The sequence below is a fragment of the Amphiura filiformis genome, chromosome 7 (assembly GCF_039555335.1).
Source record: "Amphiura filiformis chromosome 7, Afil_fr2py, whole genome shotgun sequence".
NCBI classification, from domain to species: domain Eukaryota; kingdom Metazoa; phylum Echinodermata; class Ophiuroidea; order Amphilepidida; family Amphiuridae; genus Amphiura; species Amphiura filiformis.
The window spans coordinates 51,219,045-51,246,824 of record NC_092634.1 but is presented as its reverse complement, the minus strand read 5'-3'; the positions used below and the strand labels follow the sequence as shown (position 1 = coordinate 51,246,824).

General features: G+C 37.3%; 1 protein-coding gene across 1 annotated transcript in view; it reads left to right on the top strand.

Annotated features, from left to right (window-relative positions):
• Positions 1 to 27,574, top strand: part of LOC140157304 (splicing factor 3A subunit 3-like) — a 41,900-nt gene extending 14,326 nt beyond the window's left edge. The window contains exons 7-15 of the mRNA XM_072180447.1: positions 1,837 to 1,975; positions 2,708 to 2,776; positions 3,372 to 3,547; positions 4,465 to 4,537; positions 17,793 to 17,957; positions 18,672 to 18,782; positions 22,110 to 22,200; positions 24,213 to 24,268; positions 26,834 to 27,574. Of these exons, the coding sequence (XP_072036548.1) occupies positions 1,837 to 1,975; positions 2,708 to 2,776; positions 3,372 to 3,547; positions 4,465 to 4,537; positions 17,793 to 17,957; positions 18,672 to 18,782; positions 22,110 to 22,200; positions 24,213 to 24,268; positions 26,834 to 26,911 (958 nt within the window). The 3' untranslated portion in view covers positions 26,912 to 27,574. The remainder of the gene's footprint in view (positions 1 to 1,836; positions 1,976 to 2,707; positions 2,777 to 3,371; positions 3,548 to 4,464; positions 4,538 to 17,792; positions 17,958 to 18,671; positions 18,783 to 22,109; positions 22,201 to 24,212; positions 24,269 to 26,833) is intronic.
• The last annotated feature ends 206 nt before the right edge of the window (positions 27,575 to 27,780 follow it).

Below are 27,780 nucleotides of genomic sequence, written 5' to 3'. Positions count from 1 at the left end.
GCAGGGACGTAGCCAGCTTTCTTGGTCAGGGGGGGGCAAAATAAAAAATTTTGGGGCACAGACGAAAAAAATTGCAGTTGCATCATACAATACATAGAGACTGTATGTCTTCGAGCTTCCCAAAAAGGGCCTTATTGGGATGATGTGCGCGCGTAGCGTGAAAAAAAATAGTATTTTACACTATTTTTGCCCATTATCCGGCTAAAAAAGGGCTTTATTGTTACAAAGTGCACGCCAGAAGCGCTGAAAATTTTGTATTTTACACTATTTTGGCCCTGAATTTTGCTAGAAAAGGGCTCCTTGCCCTTTTCTTTTCCTTTGCCCTCCTGATTCCCCCCCCCTGCTGGCTACGCTACTGTGTTGCTGTCATTTCCATTATCTTGACATGTTCTTTTTATGCCAAATGGTGATCTCCGGTGTTGGAAATAAGCCAGATGCCATTACGTTGGGTCCATTGGTCTAAAAAGTTATTGGCCCCCACAATGTTTACAGGTCAGCGCTCAGTGTAAAAATTGCAGAGATGCCACTTTTTGAGGTTTTTACCAGAATTCAGGTTATTTGCGAGTCTAAATTCCAATGTTTTTATTTATTTTCAGCCCTTTTGGGGTTCTTTTTGGTCTGCATTCATATGCTGCTTCAGATATTTCTCACCCGTTTCAGGTATTTTTAGTGAAACTGAGTGGCATCTCTGAAATTGACACATGTAGCATACCTGATGGTTATTTGTTGCCAGTGTTGGAAGTAACCCAATTTTTAAGGGCTATTTGATTTCCACCTGTAGGCTTTTGACCAAGGGTCTGTCTTATTTCTGACATTGATCCCACAAAATTGAACACATGTTGATTGTCAGCTATTGGCTGATACATTTTCTGTTGAATATTTAACTTTTCTAAATTATCTGACTGGTAAATTGTTGCATTGGTTGCAAGCTGTATCAAATGATTGCTGCCCAGGAACTTTCCAATGTTCGTTGAAGTGCCTACCACCTATACTGCGCCAATAAAGTATCCTTACACTTGGAAAAATAATCACAATTTCCAAACTAAACAATATTTGGGTAAATTTGTTTTTTTAATAGATGCACTATTTAATCCTGCACATTATGACACCACATTGAATCCAATGTGACCTCAAGAAGTAAAGTTACATGCAATTGAATAGACGAAGGTCCAGTTTTAAAAGTGACAAACTGGCCTATACAAGGTGCAAAAAGATTCCGACAAGCGCAACAAAGAGACAACACAGTTTCTTCAATGAAGCGTTATTTAAAGCAGTTTTTATTTCAGTTTTTACTTCTCTGTACTTTTCATAACTTTCACTTTATTTGTCAGTTCTTTTGTTTCAGTTTTCTTTTGATCCTTTTGTTTTAAATTAAAGCCAAACGCATAAGTTAGCCATTCACCACTCTCAAACCAGATTTGTGGTCTGTGGAGTTTTGAATAGGCCAGTTTGTCACTTTTGAAACTGGACCTTCGTTTAATCAAATGCTTGTAACTTTACTTCTTGAAGTCACATTGCATTCAATGTGGTGTCATAATGTGCAGGATTAGATAGTGCATCTATTAAAAAAACAAATTTACTCCAATATTGTTCAGTTTAGAAATTGTGATTATTTTTCCAAATGTAAGGATACTTTATTGGCGCAGTATATATACAATATGGTCCATTCTTAAAATCTGTTGCTGAAAGATTTCACCCTACATGAAACTTTTGTAGAATTGAAGATAAATAAAACAAGGAAGTAGCGAGACTATGTCTACATCAATTATTCTCTCATCATTTTAACTAGAGGTGTACAATATCATAATGTGGTTTGGATTAATTCATAAATTTCAGATATTTGGAGCTATTATTAGACTACCTTCAGGGTTATACCAGGAGATTAAAACCTATGCTTGATGTTCAAGAGGAGATGGGTAAAATACAGAAAGACTTTGAAGGACAGTGGGAAGGAGGAAACTTTCCTGGATGGGCGGTAAGTGACGTGGAAGTTGTACTAAATTTTGTGATCAATGCCAGACCTGCAATTTAGTGTAATTGTGACTGCAAATTCAATAGTTGGGCAGCATTTTCTTTGGTGGAATTTTTTGGTTATCTTTCTTTTATTATTTTCTTCTTGGTTCTTCATCTTTGCTCCCTTTCAATTGTAGAGTACTATTTTGTAACACTAGTTTGAAATAATTATAAGGTAGTCATTGCATAGGTAATTTGATTGCAACAGTAAAATTAAGTATTTCTTGGCCAAACTGGAACACTATAAATGCTAGTGGTTCCGTGATAAACATGCAAGAATATAGCGCAGAACAGAAGAAAGCATACCCGCGGCTTACATCGCATACACGCTTAGGCAATAGAAACAAATTAGTTCGATCTTTCGATCGACCATCAATGCTTGGTCGATCCTTATTATTTATGAAATCAATTGATTTACTATTGTTGATTGTAATAAGATAGTAATATGTGCCTGTAGGGATATTGACCAATATAAATTTAGCAATAATTGTGATTAATTAGTTGATAGTTCATTAATAACAAGCATCGAAGCAGCATCGACGGTCGATCCAGAGATCGAACATAATTGTTTCTGGTGCCTTAGTACGCTACAGTTTAGCTAAGAAATACTTAATTTTACTGTAGTAAGTTTGATAGTGATTATTTCCACCCTTTTAATAGTGTGTACAATTTTTACATTGATTTATTTCCACAGAAAGAAGCTACAAGTGCAATGACCCATGCTGGAGCTCATTTAGACCTGTCTGCATTCTCATCCTCAGAGGTAAGACTTCAGTATGTTCATGATGAAACTGCTCTTAACAGCAATAAGATTGTGTTTTCTAAACTAATTTGACCTGTGACAAAATGGTATTGTATCACATCCATAACGAAATCTGCATTTACAATACTTGTACAGGCTTTGAGTTTAAAAAAATTGAGGAGTGTGATAAATAGCACTCCTCAAACTTGTGAGTAGTGCCATTTTGTGAAGGAGGAGTGTGATTACACTTAAACGTGATGTAAGCTTGAAGATTAAGGAGTGTGATAAATCGCCATCCTTATGATCATTTAAGGAGTGCGGAGGAGTGTGATCGCACTCCTCAAAACTCAAAGCCTGCTTGTAATTAATAAGATGCAAACATGCACTGCCAAAGATATGATGAATAAGTTGGAGAAATGGTTAAGAATCTAAAATCTTGTTGTGTAACTTGCTAAGGATAAATGACTATACAGCAATTGCTTTTATGGTATTGTGAAAAATCAAAACATTTTGCCATTGGAACCAAGGAATAATCCGAGGGGTGCATAGTGTAAAAAAAGCAAAGTTTATTGGACTTCAAAATACCCCAGCCCATAACTTTTGTTTGTCTTTACAGGAGTTGGCGTCCCTAGGTTTAGATCGTCTGAAATCAGCCCTGATGGCTCTAGGTCTTAAATGTGGTGGTACATTAGACCAGAGAGCACAGAGATTATTCAGCACCAAAGGCGTACCATTAGACAACTTGGATCCCACATTGTTCGCCAAAAGCAAATCTGGCAAAGGTGGGAAAAAGTAAGTACAGTAGTGTTTTTTTGTTGTTATTTCTTTTTATTGTTCTTTGTGAGGTTACCCAGGTTATAGATCAATATTTTTTTTTTTAATTTCCAGAATTGGATGATAAAATGTCATTTAGCAACCTGTAGTGCATTCATACGGAGCTTCGCGGCACAGAGACATAACTTTTAGTAATTGAAGTTGTGTCTTTTTTTAGGTCAAAACAAATCAAGGCATTAAGAGCTTTTATCATTATGATAAAGCTGACAGGTTGGTGCCTAGGTAGCTGTTAACCCCTTTTTGAAGCCGGTCCGTTTCACAATCTGGGGGACGTAAAGCGGGAGTGTATTCCGTGTGGTGATGGAGATTTTTTTTTTTTGACATTGCCATTGAAATATTCTCTGCAATTGGATTCCTTCCTGCAGTTTAGTGAGATGTACTTATGTTATGCCACTGTCACAAACTTGTAAAGCATACTGCCTTTAGATGTATGTGTATAAATAAAAGCCCTTTTTACCACTGGAACACACACTTTCACAACAGACATTACAAGCAAAAACACTGTAGACCTGGTATGGAGCTGATACATGCTATACTTTGATCAGCTCGTAATCGGCGGGCATTATAACATCGTGGATTAATATCAAAACATTTTATTTTGAGAATTGTTTTGTGCAGTCTCGCCAGAAGCATCACAAATTATTAATTTCAAGTCCAATGCTTTGTTTACTTTCTTTAACACTCAAAATAGACACCAGACAGGTCAACTTACAGCACTCTTAATGTGGGTCTACTTTTCGACGTAGTGATAAAAGCCAAACATTTCCGGCCTATTCAAGCTGATCAAACTATAACAACCGATTTTACATACTAAACATAATATACATTCAAGCGAATCTTTTGAGTAATTCACAGCATTGTTTGTTTTCTTACAGAGATAATTCAGAGCGTCAAAAGGACATTGGTTTCTTGGAGTCACAGGTGTATTTCTTCTCTGAATTACTGGGGGTAAGTTGCCCATTACATACAAACTACGCTTAATATAGTGCATTTCCAAAAATCCAAAAATTGAACAGAGCGCTTTCATTATGGCCATTTACATCACATAAAGAGTAAAGGGGTGGTCACAGCAGGTTGGCACATATCCAATCTCTCTTAACCCTAACCGTACTGTGTACTACAAAATACTACTTGATATACTTGAGAAAAGTAAAAGACACACATATATAGTCGGTTAAACATTAAATGAGTAACATAGGAAGCTCATAAACAGTAAAATACCACTTTTAGTGAACCATTCAACATAGATTTGGTTGAATTGGGTCTCATCAAAACATTTGCTTTTGATACTTTGATACACATTTCAGCATCAACAGTAAAACACAACTTTTAATGAATCATTCAACATAGTTTTGGGTCTCATCAAAAACACATTTCAGCATCAACAGTAAAACACAACTTTTAATGAATCATTCAACATAGTTTTGGGTCTCATCAAAAACACATTTCACCATCAACAGTAAAACACAACTTTTAATGAATCATTCAACATAGTTTTGGGTCTCATCAAAAACACATTTCAGCATCAACAGTAAAACACAACTTTTAATGAATCATTCAACATAGTTTTGGGTCTCATCAAAAACACATTTCAGCAGCAACAATAAAACACAACTTTTAATGAATCATTCAACATAGTTTTGGGTCTCATCAAAAACACATTTCAGTATGAACAGTAAAACACAACTTTTAATGAATCATTCAACATAGTTTTGGGTCTCATCAAAAACACATTTCAGCATCAACAGTAAAACACAACTTTTAATGAATCATTCAACATAGTTTTGGGTCTCATCAAAAACACATTTCAGCATCAACAGTAAAACACAACTTTTAATGAATCATTCAACATAGTTTTGGGTCTCATCAAAAACACATTTCAGCATCAACAGTAAAACACAACTTTTAATGAACCATTCAACATAGTTTTGGGTCTCATCAAAAACACATTTCAGCAGCAACAGTAAAACACAACTTTTAATGAACCATTCAACATAGTTTTGGGTCTCATCAAAAACACATTTCAGCAGCAACAGTAAAACACAACTTTTAATGAATCATTCAACATAGTTTTGGGTCTCATCAAAAACACATTTCAGCATCAACAGTAAAACACAACTTTTAATGAATCATTCAACATAGTTTTGGGTCTCATCAAAAACACATTTCAGCATCAACAGTAAAACACAACTTTTAATGAATCATTCAACATAGTTTTGGGTCTCATCAAAAACACATTTCAGCAGCAACAGTAAAACACAACTTTTAATGAATCATTCAACATAGTTTTGGGTCTCATCAAAACACATTTCACCATCAACAGTAAAACACAACTTTGAATGAATCATTCAACATAGTTTTGGGTCTCATCAAAAACACATTTCAGCATCAACAGTAAAACACAACTTTTAATGAATCATTCAACATAGTTTTGGGTCTCATCAAAACACATTTCACCATCAACAGTAAAACACAACTTTTAATGAATCATTCAACATAGTTTTGGGTCTCATCAAAAACACATTTCAGCATCAACAGTAAAACACAACTTTTAATGAATCATTCAACATAGTTTTGGGTCTCATCAAAAACACATTTCAGCAGCAACAATAAAACACAACTTTTAATGAATCATTCAACATAGTTGTGGGTCTCATCAAAAACACATTTCAGCATCAACAGTAAAACACAACTTTTAATGAATCATTCAACATAGTTTTGGGTCTCATCAAAAACACATTTCACCATCAACAGTAAAACACAACTTTTAATGAATCATTCAACATAGTTTTGGGTCTCATCAAAAACACATTTCAGCATCAACAGTAAAACACAACTTTTAATGAATCATTCAACATAGTTTTGGGTCTCATCAAAAACACATTTCAGCAGCAACAATAAAACACAACTTTTAATGAATCATTCAACATAGTTTTGGGTCTCATCAAAAACACATTTCAGCAGCAACAGTAAAACACAACTTTTAATGAATCATTAACATAGTTTTGGGTCTCATCAAAGACGCATTTCAGCATCAACAGTAAAACACAACTTTTAATGAATCATTCATAGTTTTGGGTCTCTTCAACTTATTTTGATTTGATAACATATTTCAGTTAAGGTTAAATGCAATTGATTTTCAAGGCTTGATTCCAGAGGGGCGTAAGTTAATAATGGAAACAGCCATGCAGAAAAGAATGAACTCACGCAGCATACAATAGTGTATCAATCTGAACTAGGGCATGGACAAACCGCTGCTCGTGTGTTGTAGGGATAGGGAAGGGCGACCATGATAGGACCATATGGGCTGATGGGGGGGGTGATTGTGGGCAGCCGTTTTCGGCAATTTTCCTTTGGATTTTCTAAATTTTCAATTTTTAAAATTATCCTGGATGATATCTGTCGTGAAATAAATCATAGGCTATTGTGATGTGCCCTGAGTAATTTAATTTAATTTAATTATTTAACTTTGTTTACAAGCTGAAAGTATTTCATGAGATGGGAAACCCCTTGTATTTTGGAATTCCCCAAATTATTGTAAACAAAGTCAGAGCTATGTTTGGAACTTGGAAAGCCCCAGTTCATTATTGCACCATCAGGAAAAACCCCCCAGGAAGTGATGTAATGTGAAAGGTGAATGTGTATAATTAATCTTGGGAAATCCCAAGATTGCAGCAATGTTGTGAAAATGTGATTGAAGTAATGGTTTATTAATAGATGATGGGTTTTTTGCATGAGTAGTGAGTACTGATATAAAAAGCTGAAGGCTTTTGTTGGGACTTTACAGAATGCCGTGGGAGATTGAGAAACTCCACATGTGTGTGATGGTCTTCGTGCTTCAAAAAAAGAAGTGCATTTTAACCAGTTTATATAGCCAATAATTGAGCTAATTTTAATACAGCAACGAAGAAGACAGCGAGCACACAAAAGTGCTCTTCCTCATCAAAGGATTAAAAGTTCTTCTGTCAAATTGCTGGAGTTTGCTGGGTTTGTGAAGGCCACGCATCTGTCAAAAAACAGCGGAGCTGTGTTAAAGAAACCTGTTCCCTGGAGAAAGAGAGAATGGTGAAAGAAACACCATTTTTGGAGAAAGCAGCGCAAGGAGATATATTTGTGGAGAATGCAGCGCAAGGAGATATATTTGTGGAGATAGCAGCGCAAAGGAGATTGGAGGAAGCATCATCATTTTCAGTATGAGGATTTTATACATAAGGATTTATAAATGCAAGTGTACTATGGACTTCGCTGATTTTCGTGAGGACAAGTGAATAAGGATATATTACATCAGTCGTCCAGAACATTGCAAGAACTCTAGGATCACCAACAAGAAGACAGCTGGTTAAGTACAAAATAGATAAAACTGTCATTGTGTGATTTTATTGTATATGCGATATTGTTATTATATGTACCAATCATACTCTGTTTTCAATTAATTAAAGACTTAGATTTTGTTAGCTTAAACAAACAGTGTATTTGTGTTGTGCATTCGTGTGAGTTCGGGAAAAAGTGATTTTGGCCTTGAGTCAAGTACGACTCGTAACAAAAATTGGGGGCTCGTCCGGGATATACACTGTAAAAAAGTTAACATTAATTTACTAAAGTCTTGAACGTGAAAGTACAGTATGACAGAGTTTAAAGCAGAAGAGTTTCTTGAAACTATAAATTGGGAGAAGTTTGATGAGTTGAAGAAGCCTGATTTATTAGCATTTGCCAAACATTATAACTTGAAAGTAAAGCAAGCTACAAGAAAGCAAATAATCAAAAATGCATTGATTGATGTTTTGGTCGGGGAGGACATTTTGATGAATCCTATTTGGCAGAGAAACTTGACGAGAAACTGAAATTGGTGGGGACTCAGCATTTAAATTGAAAGAGTTGGAAATTCAATTAGAACTGAGGAAAATGGAAATGGACCAAAAGAAAATAGAAATGGACCAAAAAGAAAAACTGGAAATGATCAAGTTAGAGAATGAAAATAAAGAAAAACAAGAACGGCTAGACATTGAAAAACAAAAACTAGCAATGGAAGAAAAAAAGCACGCCAAGAAAAGATGGCGCTTGAGCACCACAAATTAGAAATGGAAGAAAAGGAAAAACTAGCAAAAATTCAAATGGAAGCACATTTGAAAGAAAAAGAAATTGAGTTTGAACAAGAGAAGTTGGCTAAGCTAGGTGACAAATACTCATCAAGTTTCTCCTCAAAGTCAAAGTCAGGCTTTGATGTTACAAAGTATGTAAAGCTTGTGCCTAAATTCAAAGAGAAAGAAGTTGATTTAGTACTTTCAACATTTTGAAAAGGTAGCTACAAATTTGAAATGGCCTCCAGAGCATTGGACCCTACTGTTACAAAGTAGTTTTGTGGGGAAGGCCAGGAAACTTACTCAGCTCTACCAATAGAGAAGTGTAATGATTATGAAGAAGTCAAACAGGCAGTCCTTAAGGCCTATGAGCTGGTGCCTGAAGCATACAGACAAAAGTTCAGAGATTCAAGAAAGCAAGCAGATCAAACCCATGTAGAATTTGCTAGAGTAAAAGAACAAATGTTTGACAGGTGGCTTGGTTCAAAAGAAGTCAAAGATGATTCGGCCAACTGAAACAATTAGTTCTTATAGAAGAGTTCAAGAAATGTGTCCACGTTGACATTAAAACCCATTTGGATGAAAGCGCTAGCAAAATTAAGACGCTAAACGAAGCAGCGACAATGGCGGACGACTATGGCTTAACTCACAAATTGAATGGGAGTAGATTTGGTCATAACAGAAGTTATTCAAACAGGTTCAGCCATAACCAACCTAGAATAAATCAGGGTGGTACACAAGAAGGGAAACCTCCGTCTAATTCACAGCATAGTGCTGGTGGTAGAGGGACCCCAGGGAGTTCAGGTAACAGAGCAAAATTTGGGACTGAATTTAAAGCCAAAGTAACTTGTACTCATTGTAAGAGACCAGGGCATCGATGACCCAGTGTTATTTCTTAAAAGGCAGACAAGACGCACAAAAACAGCAGCAAACTGCTAGTAATACTGTGGGATGTGCAGTGTCACTTGAGTCAAAGAAACAAGTCAGTCAAATCAAGAAACAAGAATTCCCACAAAAGGGAGGTGAGACAGACAAGGTGTGTGAAGAATTTGAACCATTTGTGTTAGAGGGAGTAGTATCACTTGGTGAGAATGGTAGTCCAAAGCCCATTAAGATTGTGCGAGATACGTGTTGTGCACGGTCTATGATTCTGGAAGGAACTTTGCCCTTTAATGAGGATAGTTCAGCAGGTAATGCTTTGATCCAGGGTATTGGGATGGAAATAATTAGTGTACCTCTCCACAAAGTTAACTTGACATCTGACTTGGTTTCTGGTCCGGTAACCATAGGAGTTAGACATGAATTGCCAGTCAAAGGAGTGTCCATGTTGCTAGGAAATGATTTGGCAGGGGGGAAGGTGTTTCCTGACCCAATAGTTACAGATAAGCCCTGTTTACAGGATGATAATAGTGAGGAAGAGGAGATATTTCCTGCATGTGCAGTGACACGGGCAATGAGTAAGAACGCCTCATTACAAACAATTGAGGACAACCAAATTGATGACTTAGGCTACAATTTGGAAGACACATTTGTGTCAAAGTTGAATGAGAAAGAAGATAAACTTCCTTCTCCTGGGGATAAAAATACCCCTAAAAGTGACACAGCCTCTGAGCATGAACAAATTGGGGAAACCATGAAAGACCCATTAAGTCATGACAAGCTGATTCTGGAGCAACAAAATGACCCAGAACTCAAAGAGATCAATCAAAGGGCATTGACCCTAGAAGAAGCAGAACAAAATTCTGTCTGTTTTTACAAACAAGATGGTGTGCTAATGAGAAAATGGCGCCCCCCTGATGCACCTGCCGATGAAGAGTGGAAGGTAGTGCACCAAATTGTGGTACCAAAAGTATACCACACTGAAGTAATTAACATAGCACATGATAGTCCCATGGCAGGGCATTTGGGTGTTAAGAAAACTCATGAAAGAATTCTGAGACATTTCTGGTGGCCCACTCTCAGAAAAGATGTTTCTGAATATTGCAAAACATGTCACATATGCCAAGTAGTAGGGAAGCCAAATCAGAAAATACCTCCTGCTCCATTGAAGCCAATTCCAGCCTTTGATGAACCATTTAGTAGGGTTATTATTGATTGTGTAGGCCCCTACCAAAGACTAAGTCAGGTAATCAATACCTTCTGACAATTATGTGCTGCCAACACGCTTTCCTGAAGCCATACCCTTGAGAAATATTAAAGCAGTGACTATAGTGAAAGCTTTAACCAAGTTCTTCACATTTGTGGGGCTCCCCAAGTCCATACAGTCAGACCAAGGATCAAACTTTACTTCTGGAGTATTTCAGCAGGTCATGTATCAATTAGGTATAGAACAGTATACCTCAAGTGCTTACCATCCAGAATCACAAGGTGCACTAGAAAGGTTCCACCAAACATTGAAAAACATGATCAGGCCATACTGTTTGGAATTTCAGAGGGACTGGGATGAGGGAGTACACTTGTTGTTGTTTGCTGCTAGGGAAGCTGTTCAGGAAACTTTAGGATTTAGTCCTTTTGAGTTAGTGTTTGGACACACAGTGCGCGGGCCCTTAAAGTTGTTGAAAGAAAAGTGGCTCAATGAGAAATCAGATATCAATTTATTGGATTATGTCTCCAATTTTAAGCATAGGCTTAACAGAGCAACTGATATCGCCAAGGAAAACTTGAAACAGGGTCAGGCCAAAATGAAGCAATGGTATGATAAACATGCCAAAGAGAGAGTGTTCAAACCAGGTGACAAAGTTCTAGTACTGTTTCCAATTCCAGGACACCCATTACAAGCCAGATATCATGGCCCATGTGAGGTAGAGTCAAAAGTGGGTGAAGTAGATTATATTATCAAGACTCCTGGTAGACGCAAGAGCAGGCAGTTATGCCACATAAATATGCTCAAAGAGTATGTTGAAAGAAGTGACAGTGGCATTTCAAAACCTGTGTGTACAGTAAAACATGCTGATGTAGACAAACATGCCGATGTAGACAAAATCACCAATGTAGACAAGAGTAAAGATGACAATTCTGATGTCACATATGACCAGGATAAAGAGCTAGAGCACAAAGAGTATAATGTAAAATTGAACAATTCTGATGTGCTCACTAATTTGGACTCAAAGTTAGGTCATCTTTCTCAAGATCAACAAAAGTCAAATTGCAAATTTGATTCACAAATTTGACAATATATTTCCTGATACGCCAAGTAGAACAAATGCTGCATTTCATGATGTAGATGTTGGTGATACAAAACCAATCAAGCAGCATCCTTACAGAGTCAATCCATTGAAAATGGAACATCTCAAAAATGAGATCAATTATATGCTAGACAATGATATCATAGAACCAAGTAGTAGTGAATGGAGTTCACCGTGTATACTTGTTCCCAAGCCTGATGGTTCATACCGATTGGTCGCAGACATGAGAGCTGCAAATGTTCATTCAAAGACAGACTCGCACCCAATTCCAAGAATTGATGATTGCATAGACAAAATTGGGAATGCAAAATTTGTTAGCAAATTTGATCTTTTGAAAGGGTACTGGCAGGTTCCACTCACAGACCGTGCCAAAGAGATTTCTGCTTTTTGTACACCATTTGGTCTTTACCAATACAAAGTTATGCCATTTGGGTTGAAAAACGCACCCGCAACATTTCAGAGAATGGTAAATCAAATTGTGGCAGAGACATAGAGGGATGTGAAGCGTATGTAGATGATTTGATTGTTTACAGTCAAACTTGGGAACAACACATGGAACAACTCCATCAATTGTTTGAGAAGCTGTCTGAAGTACAGTTGACAGTCAATCTGGTAAAAAGTGAGTTTTGCCATGCCACAGTCACATACTTAGGATATGTTGTAGGTCAAGGTCAGGTGAAACCTATCAAAGCCAAAGTTGAAGCAATTGAGCAATACCCCACACCTGTAAACAAGAAGGCACTCATGAGATTTCTAGGAATGGTTGGCTATTATAGAAAGTTCTGTCCAAACTTTTCAGAGATAGCAAGTCCTTTGACTGATTTGTTGAAGAAAGATGCAAAATTCATTTGGTCAGAACAGTGTGAAAATGCTTTTCACAAAGTCAAATCAATACTCATGAGTTCACCAGTACTTACTGCACCTGATTTTCAGAAGCAGTTCAAGTTGACTGTTGATGCCAGTGACATAGGCTGTGGAGGTGTTGTGATGCAAGAGGGTGAAGATCAAATAGATCACCCCATTTGTTACTTTTCAAGGAAATTCAACAAGCACCAGAGAAATTACTCCACAATTGAGAAGGAGTGTTTAGCATTGCTATTAGCATTGCTACATTTTGATGTGTATTTGGGTACCACAGTATACCCTGTGCTTGTTTTCACAGATCACAATCCCTCACCTTCATCAACAGGATGAAGAACAAAACCAAAGACTGGTGAGGTGGAGTTTGACCTTGCAAGAGTACAATCTGGACATCAAACATATTAAGGGAAAAGACAATGTAATGGCTGATGCCCTGTCCAGAATTGCATAAGAAAACCTGACAAACAAAAAATTTCCTTTAAAAGGGAAGTTGTATGTGACAAGTAGTCACTGTGTATGATGAGTTAAATACTCAAAGTTGATAATATGTTGAAGTTGATGTAAAAGAAGAAAATTTTAAGAAAGTTTTCATTACATTCGAACTTTCTTCTTTTAAGGGGAGGTGTGATGTGCCCTGAGTAATTTAATTTAATTTAATTATTTAACTTTGTTTACAAGCTGAAAGTATTTCATGAGATGGGAAACCCCTTGTATTTTGGAATTCCCCAAATTATTGTAAACAAAGTCAGAGCTATGTTTGGAACTTGAAAGCCCCAGTTCATTATTGCACCATCAGGAAAAACCCCCAGGAAGTGATGTAATGTGAAAGGTGAATGTATAATTAATCTTGGGAAATCCCAAGATTGCAGCAATGTTGTGAAAATGTGATTGAAGTAATGGTTTATTAATAGATGATGGGTTTTTTGCATGAGTACTGATATAAAAAGCTGAAGGCTTTTGTTGGGACTTTACAGAATGCCGTGGGAGATTGAGAAACTCCACATGTGTGTGATGGTATTCGTGCTTCAAAAAAAAAGAAGTGCATTTTAACCAGTTTATATAGCCAATAATTGAGCTAATTTTAATACAGCAACGAAGAAGACAGCGAGCACACAAAAGTGCTCTTCCCTCATCAAAGGATTAAAAGTTCTTCTGTCAAATTGCTGGAGTTTGCTGGGTTTGTGAAGGCCACGCATCTGTCAAAAAACAGCGGAGCTGTGTTAAAGAAACCTGTTCCCTGGAGAAAGAGAGAATGGTGAAAGAAACACCATTTTTGGAGAAAGCAGCGCAAGGAGATATATTTGTGGAGAATGCAGCGCAAGGAGATATATTTGTGGAGATAGCAGCGCAAAGGAGATTGGAGGAAGCATCATCATTTTCGGATGAGGATTTTATACGCAAGGATTTATAAATGCAAGTGTACTATGGACTTCGCTGATTTTCGCAGGACAAGTGAATAAGGATATATTACATCAGTCGTCCAGAACATTGCAAGAACTCTAGGATCACCAACAAGAAGACAGCTGGTTAAGTACAAAATAGATAAAAAACTGTCATTGTGTGATTTTATTGTATATGCGATATTGTTATTATATGTACCAATCATACTCTGTTTTCAATTAATTAAAGACTTAGATTTTGTTAGCTTAAACAAACAGTGTATTTGTGTTGTGCATTCGTGTGAGTTCGGGAAAAAGGTGATTTTGGCCTTGAGTCAAGTACGACTCGTAACACTATAATATTTCCTGAATTATACAATGAAAAAACAACGGGCAAAAACAATCAATCGCTGCAGTCAGAAAGAAAGAAACGAACAAGAAAAAAAAGAAAAAAGTGAGAGAAAAATAAAATAAAATAGATGGAATGGACCACATAGGGACTCGAACACGTACCAAAGTTTTCCAGCTCAAAACTATAGTATTATCGAACGTGAGTCCAGCGCGCTAACCGATTGAGCTACTGAGTGACCTGTGAAATCGATTGATCTCAAACTGACTATTATGGAATAGTGCATACCAGGCTCTTATGATAAACAATCTCATCACCGCTCTAAATGTCGGAGGTATCGATGGCGAAAAACCTCGATTTTTGCAAAAGTAGCTTAAATTTGGAGTGAAATTCAAATGGTAAAGGAATCGACATACTTTTGAGAAATAATGTAGGCAGTTAGAAATCAAAATTAACGTTCCACAATCCAGATATCGATAATGTAACATAACAGTGTTTTGTGGTACAAGATTCTCGAAAATTGTTCCCAAAAATGGGCTAATAAAATTTAATCGGTACTGTATTTGGTTCTTCCCCATGGCAACATTATTTCTTTGGTCGATTTGTAGTACAATACAAAAAAGGAGAAAACAATCACTCCGCATGATTTTATACGGAGCGAATATTTGAAAAAAAACTGCATGGAACGTGTTTTTGATCTTGTGAACATGGTGCGTAAAAATGATTTAAACGAAAGATTTTCAAACGGATTCTAAAAATTTGTATAAACACACAAAAATAATGTTAAGATACATCCATGCACCAACATTTGACTCACTGCGATATTTGATTGCTGAGAAAACGCGGTTTTAGAGAACAACTTTATACGCCTTTTATACGCTTTTTATACGTTTCTTCGTAACCTTAAGTGCACTAGCAGCAATGAAACCCATGCCTTGCTTTAATTTGTGACTAATAAAAGTCTTGTCTTATTGCCTTGAGAAATCTTCCTGGAAAATATTAGGCAAAGATATGCACACAAACAGGGTTTTCTTTAACCATTTTGCTGAAGGGGTATTTTCAAAATTTTTTGACCCTTTCAATTGTGAATTTTTCCTCTGAAGGAGTCAAAACATTGCCCACGGGTATTTTTATAATATTATTTTGAAGATATATTTAACAATATGTGTGTTTTTGGAGCCATAGGCGTAGATCCGGAGGGGGTGGGGAATCTCCCCCAATATTTTGCCAGGGGGATGGTCCATACAATCATCCCCCAATGTTGATGCCTGTATGTGGGTTTCTGACCAAATTAACCTCATATTTGGCCATTTTAGCCCCAAAAGTGCAAATTTGTGCGTGCTTCAAGCGAATTTATTCCACTTTTGCACCATATTTCAACAGTTTAGCTTCAAAATAAGTACCATAAACTTATTCTTTTTCCAAAAGGTGCTGGATTCAAACCTTCAAGACATTTTTTTCACCCCGAGTCAAAAAAGAAATCTACGCCACTGTTTGGATCAGTGGTGGAATTTTTCAAACTGACACTATACAATTTTAGCGACTCGCAATCACTAAAACATACATGGATTGATGCTGACAAAATGTGATGGGCCCTACATATCGGGATTAAGTCCTAAATGCCAAAAGCCGAGAATAAATGCACAATATCGGGTGTTTCTCTATTCAAATCTTGCAATATCTGAACAGCGTAGCAGCAGACGCTTTTCAAGATTTTGTACGCATTGGACTTTAGAACTATGGATTTGAAGGAGTCAGAAAAGTGCCTGAACTCGTAAATACGTGTGTTTTGTGCGTTAAAGTAAACCTTGCACACAAATTTAGAAACTTTTTCTGTTTAACTTTGGACAAACATCATGATAAAAGTTCAAACTTTGTGGTTACTCTGTATCTTGCTGATGATGTTGGTGTCAAACTTAAAGTTAGGGTCTTCTGGATGTTCTTCAGCAATTATGGTCTTCAGCAATTATGGTCAAGTAGTGTGGTCTGTTGGTCAAGAAAATGTCAATACAAGTCTGTCAGTTGGTCAAGAAAGTGGCAATACAAGTCAGCTGGCTCTTCCATCTTGTGTCACCAGGTAGCTGTGGCTTCACACTTCCAAGGTGCTGTTTAAGTCATGCTGTAGGTTTGTGGTGATTTCTGAAATATTTTTGCACTGCTACCACTTGGGACATGATATTTGGGGGTGTCAAAACTCCACCCATTAAGTTGAGCCAGTGGGATGAGCAGCCATGCACAAGCAAGTTAGGATCATGTTCAATGAGCTTTGTGCACATGAGAGCCATTGTCTGTTACAACTGCCGTTACTTTGCAGTTGTATTTTTCCTGCACTATTGTGATAGTTTCCTAGGTCATGGTTTTACAGTTTTCATCACTCTTGGTAGTTGCATCGGTGTTCACAGCTTGAAGAATGACTCTTCATTTACATGAAGTGATGTGGTCATCATTGGCTCGTTGGGTATGTTGCTCCACAAGTGTTGCTGCTGTTGCAGTCTTTCCATTCAATTTCTTTGCAAGTACATTTCACTTTGTTTAGAAGTGGCACACTTATGCTTTTTGCCGTAGGAAGTTTGTACCCAGGCCGCAACGATGTGATGAGATCTGAGAACAAGTTATTCCCGCCACATGGAAGGGGATGTTACAGCCATAGAAGAACTTGGCAACTCCACATCCAGACTCTCTGTGGTCTTCATCTTCTTCATCTTCATTGGGTTACACGGCAACAGAACAAAATTGGTTCCATGACGCCGCGGGGTGCAGACGAGCAAATTACTTGCTTAGGGATGCTTTAAATTTCTCCAAGGTTGGTTGCGTGGTGGAAACAAGGGGTAGTCTATTCCAATCACGAATAGTTCTAGGAAGGAAGGAGTTCTGATATCTGACAGTTCTAGTTTCAATAAATTTATATGCATCTGCGGTGAAGTGCCTACTGGAATGATTGGTATCCCTCTGTTGAAGTTTGGCGAATGTGTTGGGAGATTCTCCCTTGTGGACGAAGTAAAATTGACATAGCCTGGCGGTTTTTTTTCTCTCAACCAAACTTTCCCACTCCAGCTCTTGAATCATTTTGGTTACACTGGACTTGCGACGAAAGTCGCCAACAACAAATCTTGCTGCTCTTCTTTGGACTCTATCTAACATCTGAATATATTTGGACTGGTATGGGTCGGTGACTGCCGCCGCATATTCGAGGTGAGGTCGAACCAACGCCTTGTATGCTTTAGCTTTAGTTTCTTTCTTTGATGCGCTGGTGGTAGCAGGAGTTTTCAGTACAGTAAAATTAGTTAATTAGTTTGTACCTTTTGCTTTTTTAGATTTGTAAAATATTTTTTTGCATATTGATAATTACAGGAGCAACGTCTTGCTACCCGTGAGAACATACAACGTAAGCAAGCCCGTACAGATGCAGAGCGTGAGGATGATGAGGAAGAACACTTCAGTGATAGCGACAGTGATGATGATGATGATGAAGTCATATACAACCCTAAAAACCTACCATTAGGTTGGGATGGGAAGGTAAGGCAGTAGTGACATATAGATGGACTAAAGCTGAATTTATACTACATCGCTGAGCTATAGCGATTGATCTTTAGCCAATGAGGTGTAGCGCTTTTTGTTGTGCTGGGAAAAGCTCGCTTCCTCATTAGTCAAGTACCAATTGCTTGGCGCTCAGCAATGGAGTATAAATTCAGCTTTAGAGCAATGATTTTTCTTTTATTTAAACATTTTTAAAAAGTGGCATGCCGGTGAGAGCGGGCATCTGCACCTGTAGAGTACTATGCAATCTCCTGTAGACAGGGTATCTCGTATAGCAGAAATTATAGAGAAGCACTTCATTATCCATTACAGCCCAAAATGTGTTGATTTTATATGCTTTGGCAAACATTTTAGGAGTTATGAACCCAGAGGCCAAGCTATCTGAGCTTGACACTGCAGTACTGCAAATTTGACACCTTTGTAGGATTTTATCACTAACATGTAAACTATAAATCCAAAAAAGTCTGAAATAAGTGAGTTTGTGGACTTCACAGAAAAACAAACAGGCATAGCCATAATTACAAGGATAGCTAACAGGTGGATCAGAATGTGGTGACTGTAGATTGAGTGAACTTGCTAGTTCAAATAGAGTGAATATGTCAATAAACCAGTTTGATAATGATACACGTTGCTCATGCGTGAATTCTTCTGTTTTCCAAATCAACTTTGCATGTTTTCTTTTTCTCTTTTCAGCCGATTCCATACTGGTTGTACAAGCTGCATGGCCTCAACATTACCTATGCATGTGAAATCTGTGGTAACCAGACATACAGGGGACCAAAGGCATTCCAAAGACATTTTGCTGTAAGTCTATGTCTCAGTCATTTTCAAGTCTAGGCCTAAGGGTCTTAGAATAGTATTAAATGAAATAAATGTTAACTTGGGGTGAGGAAATTTCGACTATGCCCCAGCCAGGATTCAAATAATTGCTCTTTGACATTTTAAACTTGTGTAGGTTAGGCTCTATATTTTTATCATTTTATGTATTTTACATAAATATTTTGAACTGTTTCCTTCCTTCCATGTACGTGCTTACCTCAAACGGTTGAGTATCAACGCACAGGCTTTACGTGCACAGTTTACCTATGCACGATCCTGAAACCCAGGATTGATTGCAGATATCAGAACCGGGGATGGTCCCCCTTCTCTTTTCGAATAGCTCTGACACTTAACGTGCACAGGGTTTGACTCTTCCTGTACACGGGACCAACGGCTTTACGCGACTTCCGAATCACGGACGAAGCACATACATTACCTATATCTGCACGTGATAAGCAGTGCATGGGGGCGAGAAGAAATTCTTCAATTAAATTCTGAAATTAAATTTCTGAACTGATTTGAAGGATTCCTGACCATATGTGACCGTACAACCATTCAGAATGAGCATGAAATGTCCTCAATTGTATTCTGAGTTACAGTGTACCTCATTTAATGAGATACACGTACACCAAATTGAAATACCTATGAATATGACCTTTAATGCCCATTTTACACTGTAACTCAGAATACAATTGAGGACATTTACGGCTCATTCGTGGTGTACGGTCACATATAGGAACTTTTGGGAGGGAAGAGAATTTTCACCTAAGGCAAGCCCAAGGCTCGAACCCTCGTCGATCGTCGTATCTCCCGGCCGGCAGCGCAACGCCTTAACCACTCGGCCATCTCGCCCTTTCTGGTTGTGTAAAGAGGCATTTGCATTAATTAGGCACTATATTAAATCTGTCTTTGTTATTATTATTAGTCAACATTGGAAATTTGCCATATGATATAATGAACGCTTTTAAAACGGAATATAAACTTATGAAGGATAAAATACAGAAAATTATAAGTGACAGTCCACCGTTTGTCAGGGGGTCAAACCCCACCCTGTTTATTTTTCCGCCACGCTTTTTAACCATACACCCTTTTTACCAGAAATTGAACTCCCACCCTTTTGTGACCAAAGCTTTTAAACATTGTAGTTGTCAAATTCGGAAGCTTCGTCGCTACCGCAATTACATAGTCACTTCCGGGTTCTCACAATCTGCACCCGCCATTGTCCATTTCAGAGTCCGAATTGATGCAGCATTTACCCGGGGGGGGGTCACTCCCATTGTGGCCTGTACACCATCCGCGATAATCAACTTTTGAAAAGCACCCTAAACAAGGATTTAACCCTTGGCTAAAACGACACCCTAAACAGGGATTTCATTCCTAACATCAAATTTCATACCCTAAATTTCAGTTCCGTGTATTTAGAAATTGCAATTTTGCTACCCTTTTTCCAATTTTTCATGTTTTTGACACCCTAAACGCGATACGCCGATCGTGCCTACCCACCTAAAAAACGACCCTTTTACGCGTTTTCATTATCGCGGATGGTGTACAGGCCACAATGGGAGTGACCCCGGGAGCATTTATCCTCATCTAACAAACACTCATGATTTTGTTCTTCATCTGAAACATTTGCAACATTATTGGCACAATTACTCGCCCCAAAAGTCCCTGAACGAACTGTGCGTCGCTTTTTTCAAAGCCATTTTCATCGTCAATTTCGTTTCGTTCAGATGACAACAACATGCGTGAACTTCGGCACATGGCTGACATCCTGAATCGGTTCCGAATTTCCGATACAATCAGTCTCTACACAGCGGATGTGGTTCCGCTCGCTCTACTTCTTGTGTGGCGCGAGTGGACCTAAGCAGCTGAGTAGAGACTATTAAATCATCGCCATTCATAAAATTCATGGCTCGTCGATTCTACTATAGGTGACGTTTACGAGTTGAAAACATCAGCAAATTAATTTCCGCAATTTTCATTCAAAATTTACAAATAAAATATGAATGTTTTTGCACAGATCATCAAATTACTTTATTATAATGTTTTTTTTTCAATTGGTAGCTTTACCCACACGCTTAATATATTGCTCCCACGCTTTTTAGAAACCCACTCTTTATACAGACGAATTTTAACCCCCACCCTTTTTACCGATTTTCGGAATTCCAAACCCCCACGCTGTAGAAAGCGTGCCGGACAAACAATGGAAAGTATTTCCACAGCTTGACTTCCTTTTAAGATATGAATAGTTCTTGTAAATTGTGGGATAGGCTTTTTACGACGGAATTCATAACAATTACTGGGTTTTTAAGCGGGTTAGACCGTTGGACAAGTTTAGAACTGTCAAGCTTTAGTCAGGAGTAGCTCTGACTTCTTCTGCAAATACCTAAAATGAGCCACCAAAACCTTTATATTAGCAGATAGGCTACTCTGCTTGTTTCTTAACTGAAGGGGCCCCTTGTCAACAGAGAACAAGCAGTCAGAGCCTATCTGCTAGTAGACAAGGGCCACATGTCTCATTCTAGGTACTTTGTCCTGAAGAAGTCAAGCTACTCCTGACAAAAAGCTAATTGACAGTTCTAAACTTGTCCGACAACTAACCCGCTAAAACCCACTAATAGTTCTTGTAAATGTATCCTTAATATTTATCCGAGAAATACTCCCAATTTGATATCTTCTGAACAAATAATGTATGAATGGGGATCTATTCAATACAAATATTGATTGATACTTCCAATGTATTTGTAAGCATATTCATTCACTTGCAGTCTGTGCTGTGAACAGCTTTCAATATCAAAAGATCCTTGTATTCTTATGATATCAGAGTCCTCATCTGCTTTTTATTTTTTATAAAATGTGTATGTGAATGATTTAATCAAGTAACATATTCATTCCATTAACCGCCCATGCCCCTATAATCGCTCACCCAGCAACTTTACTACACATGATCCCCAATGATTATGTGCAAGAAACAACTACACATAAACATGGAACCATTTATACAATTATAATCAATATTTTGGGCCATTATTTATGTTTGCAAATTATGTAAACAATGTCAAACATAAGTGCCTACCCAAATTGACATTGTTAAGCGCCCTGGGCGATTAATGGAATCAATACGGTAATTGCTGTTTACAGCAGAAAAAAAATCAACAACTTGATTTTAAGATTATCTGAAGAGTCAGACAAAAAACTAATTAGTTGATGAAACTGGTGGATGGCACTTTGGGAAAATAAAAGTTTTCTGCATAAAATTTCATTTCAGGATTAAGTGATCAAAGTAATATTTTCTGTTTGTTTTCCCTACAGGAATGGCGTCATGCTCATGGTATGCGTTGTCTGGGTATACCAAACACAGCCCACTTTGCCAATGTCACACTCATAGAAGATGCTTTAGCATGTAAGTTTTTTTTTTTCAGTGGTGATTTGTTTGTGAGCAACATTGTAAAATCATGGATGATGAAATTGAAAGATTGAAACCAAAAAATGACTGACCGACCCACCTGTTGGCCCTTTAACCCTAAAGCTCCCAGCCATTTTGGGGGGTATGTTACTGATTTTATACCTGCTGATTTCATTCACTTATTAGAGGATTATGTTTTTGTATAAGGAAACCAAGTACTATATCAATGGAAAGTATATAGAACATAAAGTAAAATGAAAAAAAGAAAATTGGTGTTTCGTTCTCGATATGCAAATTAGGCTCATGAATATTTAATGAGTTTACATTAAAATATAAAAGAAAATAAGAATGTATAACAATAAAGGTATTAAAAATCTAAATACAAGTTATAATTTAGGTTATTTTATTAGAATTTATTATCCTAGATTACTTATTAGTCATTTGATGCCGTGAAAATAATTTCAAAACATTTCGTTAGACAGAACTTAATTAATTTTCAAATTTCTATTTTTTTAGGGGGTGCAAATAAAAATCTCAAAATATGCCAAAACAATGCCAAAACTATCAAAGGTGGTGTTCCTTTTCACATATCTATGCTCTTTTGTTATGTAGTGATTATATCATGCAAGCAAATATAAAATTGTGACATTTAATTAGGTAAAATTAATTAATTAGTGCAATAATGAGAAAAATAGGTAAAAATGTGCTCATTTTATTAGTTTTTGGCATTAATTGACCACAAATGACCCTATTTGTTTAAATAATGTAACACACAAGGTATTATGATGCATCAAACCCCTTTTAGACCAATATTTAGAGAAATACAGCTATTTATGCACTGGAGAACCTACTTTACCAACTACTTCCGGTCTGAGGTCAACCAAGGTCACAACTGTTTACATTCAATAAATGCTCTTGTAGACCCAGAAAAAGTTGGTAAAATAGGCATAATAGTGATTGTTATTGATAATTTAATTCTTATGAATGCTTATTATCACAAAAAACATACATCTATACTGGAAAATTTATAAATAACACAATTTTGCCCATTTTGTATGAAAATCCAATATTTCTATCACAGGATATCAACTTCGACTCATCTCCCTGGCCCTACAGAGGCAAAGTCCTTCTTCTGAATACGTATTTGTTGTCTAAAGAGTACACTGGTATTTATATTTTAATCTAAGAGTCATTCTAAACCAATCTGATGACCTTAAAACCAGTAAAGTCAAGTCACTAGGTCCCTGGCTATCCTATATAAAGATATGGAGTTTGAGCCAACAGGTATTCCCCAGTGACCACGTTAGTAGACCTCTCCATACACCCAAATTGACTCGGTTACAATTTATGGTTATAGCAGACTTATATCTAATATGATATTTAGTTTGGAGGGCTGTATATTACTATTAAGAGTTCAAAACAGGGTCAGAAAGTCTCATAACTGCTCCATTGAGCAATCCGGGAGCTTTAGGGTTAAGGGCAAGTCAACTATTTTCTTAGCCTATGTAAATGCATGCATATTGCTTCAATGGTGGGACTAATCCATTTGTACCTTATTGTATTTGCATGTATTGGTTGAGTTTGTCGCTAATTTACGCATGAAAAAGGCAAGTTTAGATCACTACGGCAGTCAATCTAGATGCAAGTCTAGCATCTTCTGTGAATCCGTTCATTCACTATGGACCACAATGGCCTCATCCCAATGGTGCAGTTCAATAACCTCAATGAATCAATCATAGTGCAAAATTTGACCTCAAGTTGCAGAGTATGAGTTTTTGTTCCCAAATTGCGAAAGGTCATTCAATAAGTGCAAATGTATTGGGTTAAAGAACTGTGCCCTGATAGATGAGCATGTTGTGGATCCTAGTGGGTCTTGAGATAATGACTGACTGCACTTGGAATAATGAAATCTCCTTTAAAGTACTCGGTACTCCAGAATCTGTGGTATTCATGGTGATTACATTGTTTAAATCACCAATAATGTTTGTTATGTTTTCTTATTTGTACAGTATGGGAGAAGTTAAAATCAACCAAGGCCAATGAAAGATGGCAGCCAGACACTGAGGTAAGACAGATCTGCATATGTAAATTTTATGAAATGTTCAATTCGTCGGTCGCAACACATATGACAAAATATGTATCTGAGACAAACATTTTTGAAGGATATGCTACTAGTAACGGAGTCGATACTTTTATCTCTCAGTGACTCAAATCCATTTGAAATTAAAGTATAAAGGATATATCTCCGGCCATCATCTTGACATATATGTTAGAAAATTAATTATCAAGCACGAATCACATGGTTTTATTTTAAACAAACTCATAATGACCATAAAAACGAATTAAAACATCCGTTGTTGAGTGCAATGACGTCCCAGTAATACAATGAAGGCTGACAACAATTGAGCACTGGATAATTTCGGCGCGGGAATTTTGAATATCGCGTGTTGAGAGCCGGCTGTTTTTATTCACTTTTATGGTAAATATGAGTTTGTTTTTAATGAAATAAGTGGCAGATTCAGAGGGGGGGCACACCCGGCGCGCGCCCCCTCTATTTTTTGCAGATCGGCGCCTGACTCTGTATATTTTTGCAGAGCGGCGCCTGACTTTGTGTGGGCGCCGAGCCGTGGCGGCGGCGGTGTTGGCTCGGCGCCCCCTCTATTGAAAATTCCTGGATCCGCCCCTGGAAATAATGCGATTTGTGCTTGATAATTATTTTCTCTAACATATAAGGCATAATGTTGTGATTGCCGGAGTCATCCTTTAAGGTTCGAACTATTAAACTGTATCTTTAATAGTTAACAAGGAATAACTATTATGGGATACAGCAAGCTAGCTACCTTTTTGCCACTATGTGAAACAGAAAATTTGGAAAAAATCAGTCTATGCCACTTTGCGACCGACAAATTCAAGCAATTACAGTCCAACCGCTCTTATCCAGCCATTTGGGATCAAGCATTGGTCGAAGTGAAAAATCTGGATAAAAGAATTATATGTAATTCTGTAGTAAATGTCTGAAGTTCAAAAATTGAAACAGCAAAGGTTCCTCAAAATGGGATAATAACACTGAAGCTAGGTTGGTATTTACATGCTTCAGTGCATGAAATCAAGCTTTCAAAACGTTAAAACATGAAGATCACATGTCCGGATAACGGAGAGATCCCTATAAAAGAGGTCCGGATAACAGAGGTTGGACTGTACATGTACACGCTCTCAAGTTGACTCTTTTTCTGCATGTTTCACCAAGGCACCAATTGTTTCTTTTCGAAATGCCTGATGGTGTGCAAATAAAGAAAATATTTGGAGCACTGATGGTGTTACTAATTCCTCTAAAATTCTATTTTGATGTAGAAAAATGTGATGTAGAACTCTTGTTCTTAGCTACATTTTGGTTTATCACCATTGCCTAATTGTTATCAGAGCCCATTAACCTAGAGTCCGAAGTTTTCCGTTTTACGGAAAACGGAAGAAAATCACGGAATCGGAGGTACAACACAGAAAATGACATTTTAATATGATGTGACAAAAATTGTTAAAAGATAAGAGAAATAAATGTTAAAAACAACCATGAGTTGTGTATATCAAATTTTATGATAAAAATACTGTTTAATAATACCGAAATAAAGGTATATTACCAAGGCATGAACCCCTATATCCCTCCAAACATCGTAATAGTCGGCCTATTATCGTGAGAATATGCCAATCAGAGCATATTGATCGCGATATATTGAACAATTTATTGTAACATTAAGGGGGTACTACACCCTGTGGTCAATTTGTGACTATTTTTGCATTTTTCTCCAAAAATAATTACACCCTGGTAACAAAAGTTATGTATATTATTGGGGCAAGGAATCCGATTACTACACTGAAATTTCAGTGACTCAAGACAAGCGGTTCAGTATATATGATAGAAAACGAGGTACATCCTAGCGGTACCTTATTTCTTATCATAAATAACGAACCGCTTGTCTTGGGTCACTGAAATGAAATTCCAGTGTAGTAATTGGATTCCTTGCCCCAATAATATAAATAACTTTTGTTACCACTGTTATTAGTTTTTGAGAAAATGCAAAAATAGACACAACTTTATCGAGGGGTGTAGTACCCCCTTAATATCATTGTTCATACATTTTAAGCTTTATTCATGACACAGATTTACAAATTTTACAACACGGAAAATGGATTTTAGAAAACGGTAAACTTCGGACTCTACATTAACCCTAACTGAACACAAGGGTTTTTTGCTATCGGAAGGGAAAGAAGAAACAAAAAAGGAGGGAAGATGAAGAAAGAAGTCACTTGGCACCCCCGGGATTCGAACCTCGGGACTCCTCGCATGCCACGCAGAAGATCCCCAGCATGTAGCCACACAAGTGACGTTGGCCCGGCCGACGATTCCCTGGGCATATATGATTTAGGCTGATTGCGTAATCAAGTCACGTGCAATGCGTGCACGAGCAGTGGTTTTCATAGTGAGATCTAGTTCAGTAAGGGTTAATAATTTTGTGTTAGACATTAGTAAGATAGATGTGAAATGTCTCTTTCTACATATCTTTATGAGTCTGCGTAGATTTAGTTGTTAATATTGAGTATTATATAATTGATATTTTTGACCTGTAATTTCCAGGAGGAATTTGAAGACTCCAGCGGTAATGTTGTCAACAAGAAGACCTTTGAAGATCTGAAGAGGCAAGGACTATTATAGCAACACCAATGGAAATGTGGAAAATAGCCATTGAGTTTATAGAAGGGAGTGTATCATGGAAGAGGGACATTTACAGTGGGTGGCTGAATTGAGTCAGGAAAGGTTATGGAATAGGGTGCATCAAACGCCCCCTATGTCAACCGATTGTGTAATTTGCTGCAAACATCCCGTCCAAACTTTGAGCTCCCTGTGGACCCAGAAGACGACATCTGATTGAATTCGAATTAGGTGGAGATTAATATTTTAGAAAGTGGCACACTTTGACCAAGTTAGAAGAAAATCGGTTGACATAGGGGGCGTTTGATGCACCATATTATGGAATTACGGCTTGACTCGAACAAATTTCAGAATGCTGTATGAAATATTATAGCATTTAGATGGTTATTTACAAGGAAAGAAATGGCTGTAAAATGCCATGAAAGCCGCTGTTTGTAATTCCTTAGTATCCCATAGTTTGTATAGAGACATTGCCTTGAAATAAGCAAACTTTTATAGAACATAAAGTCTTGTCATTTCAAGTGGATCCACTGAGTGGTGTATTCATTTTAAGTGGATGGACAATAGTCATGTTGATACAGCCCATACAAGACTTATTTCAGCGTAATTGCAAAATACTGTCTCCCCCCCCCCAAAAAAAAATCAGTTTAGGTTTAGAAATCCACAGATTTAAAGTACAATTCTTGCTATTCGCAATAAGGGCGCCGCCGGCGGTTTGCGATGTAATCGTGGTGTATCAGGGGAAAAGGTCGACATCCAAGTCCGCATAATACTGAATATTACCATGCTATTACATAGGAACATGTGACAATATTTTTTTAGTTTTAACAACTAAAGTAAATGAAAATTAAATATTGAAAAGAATTAAACCA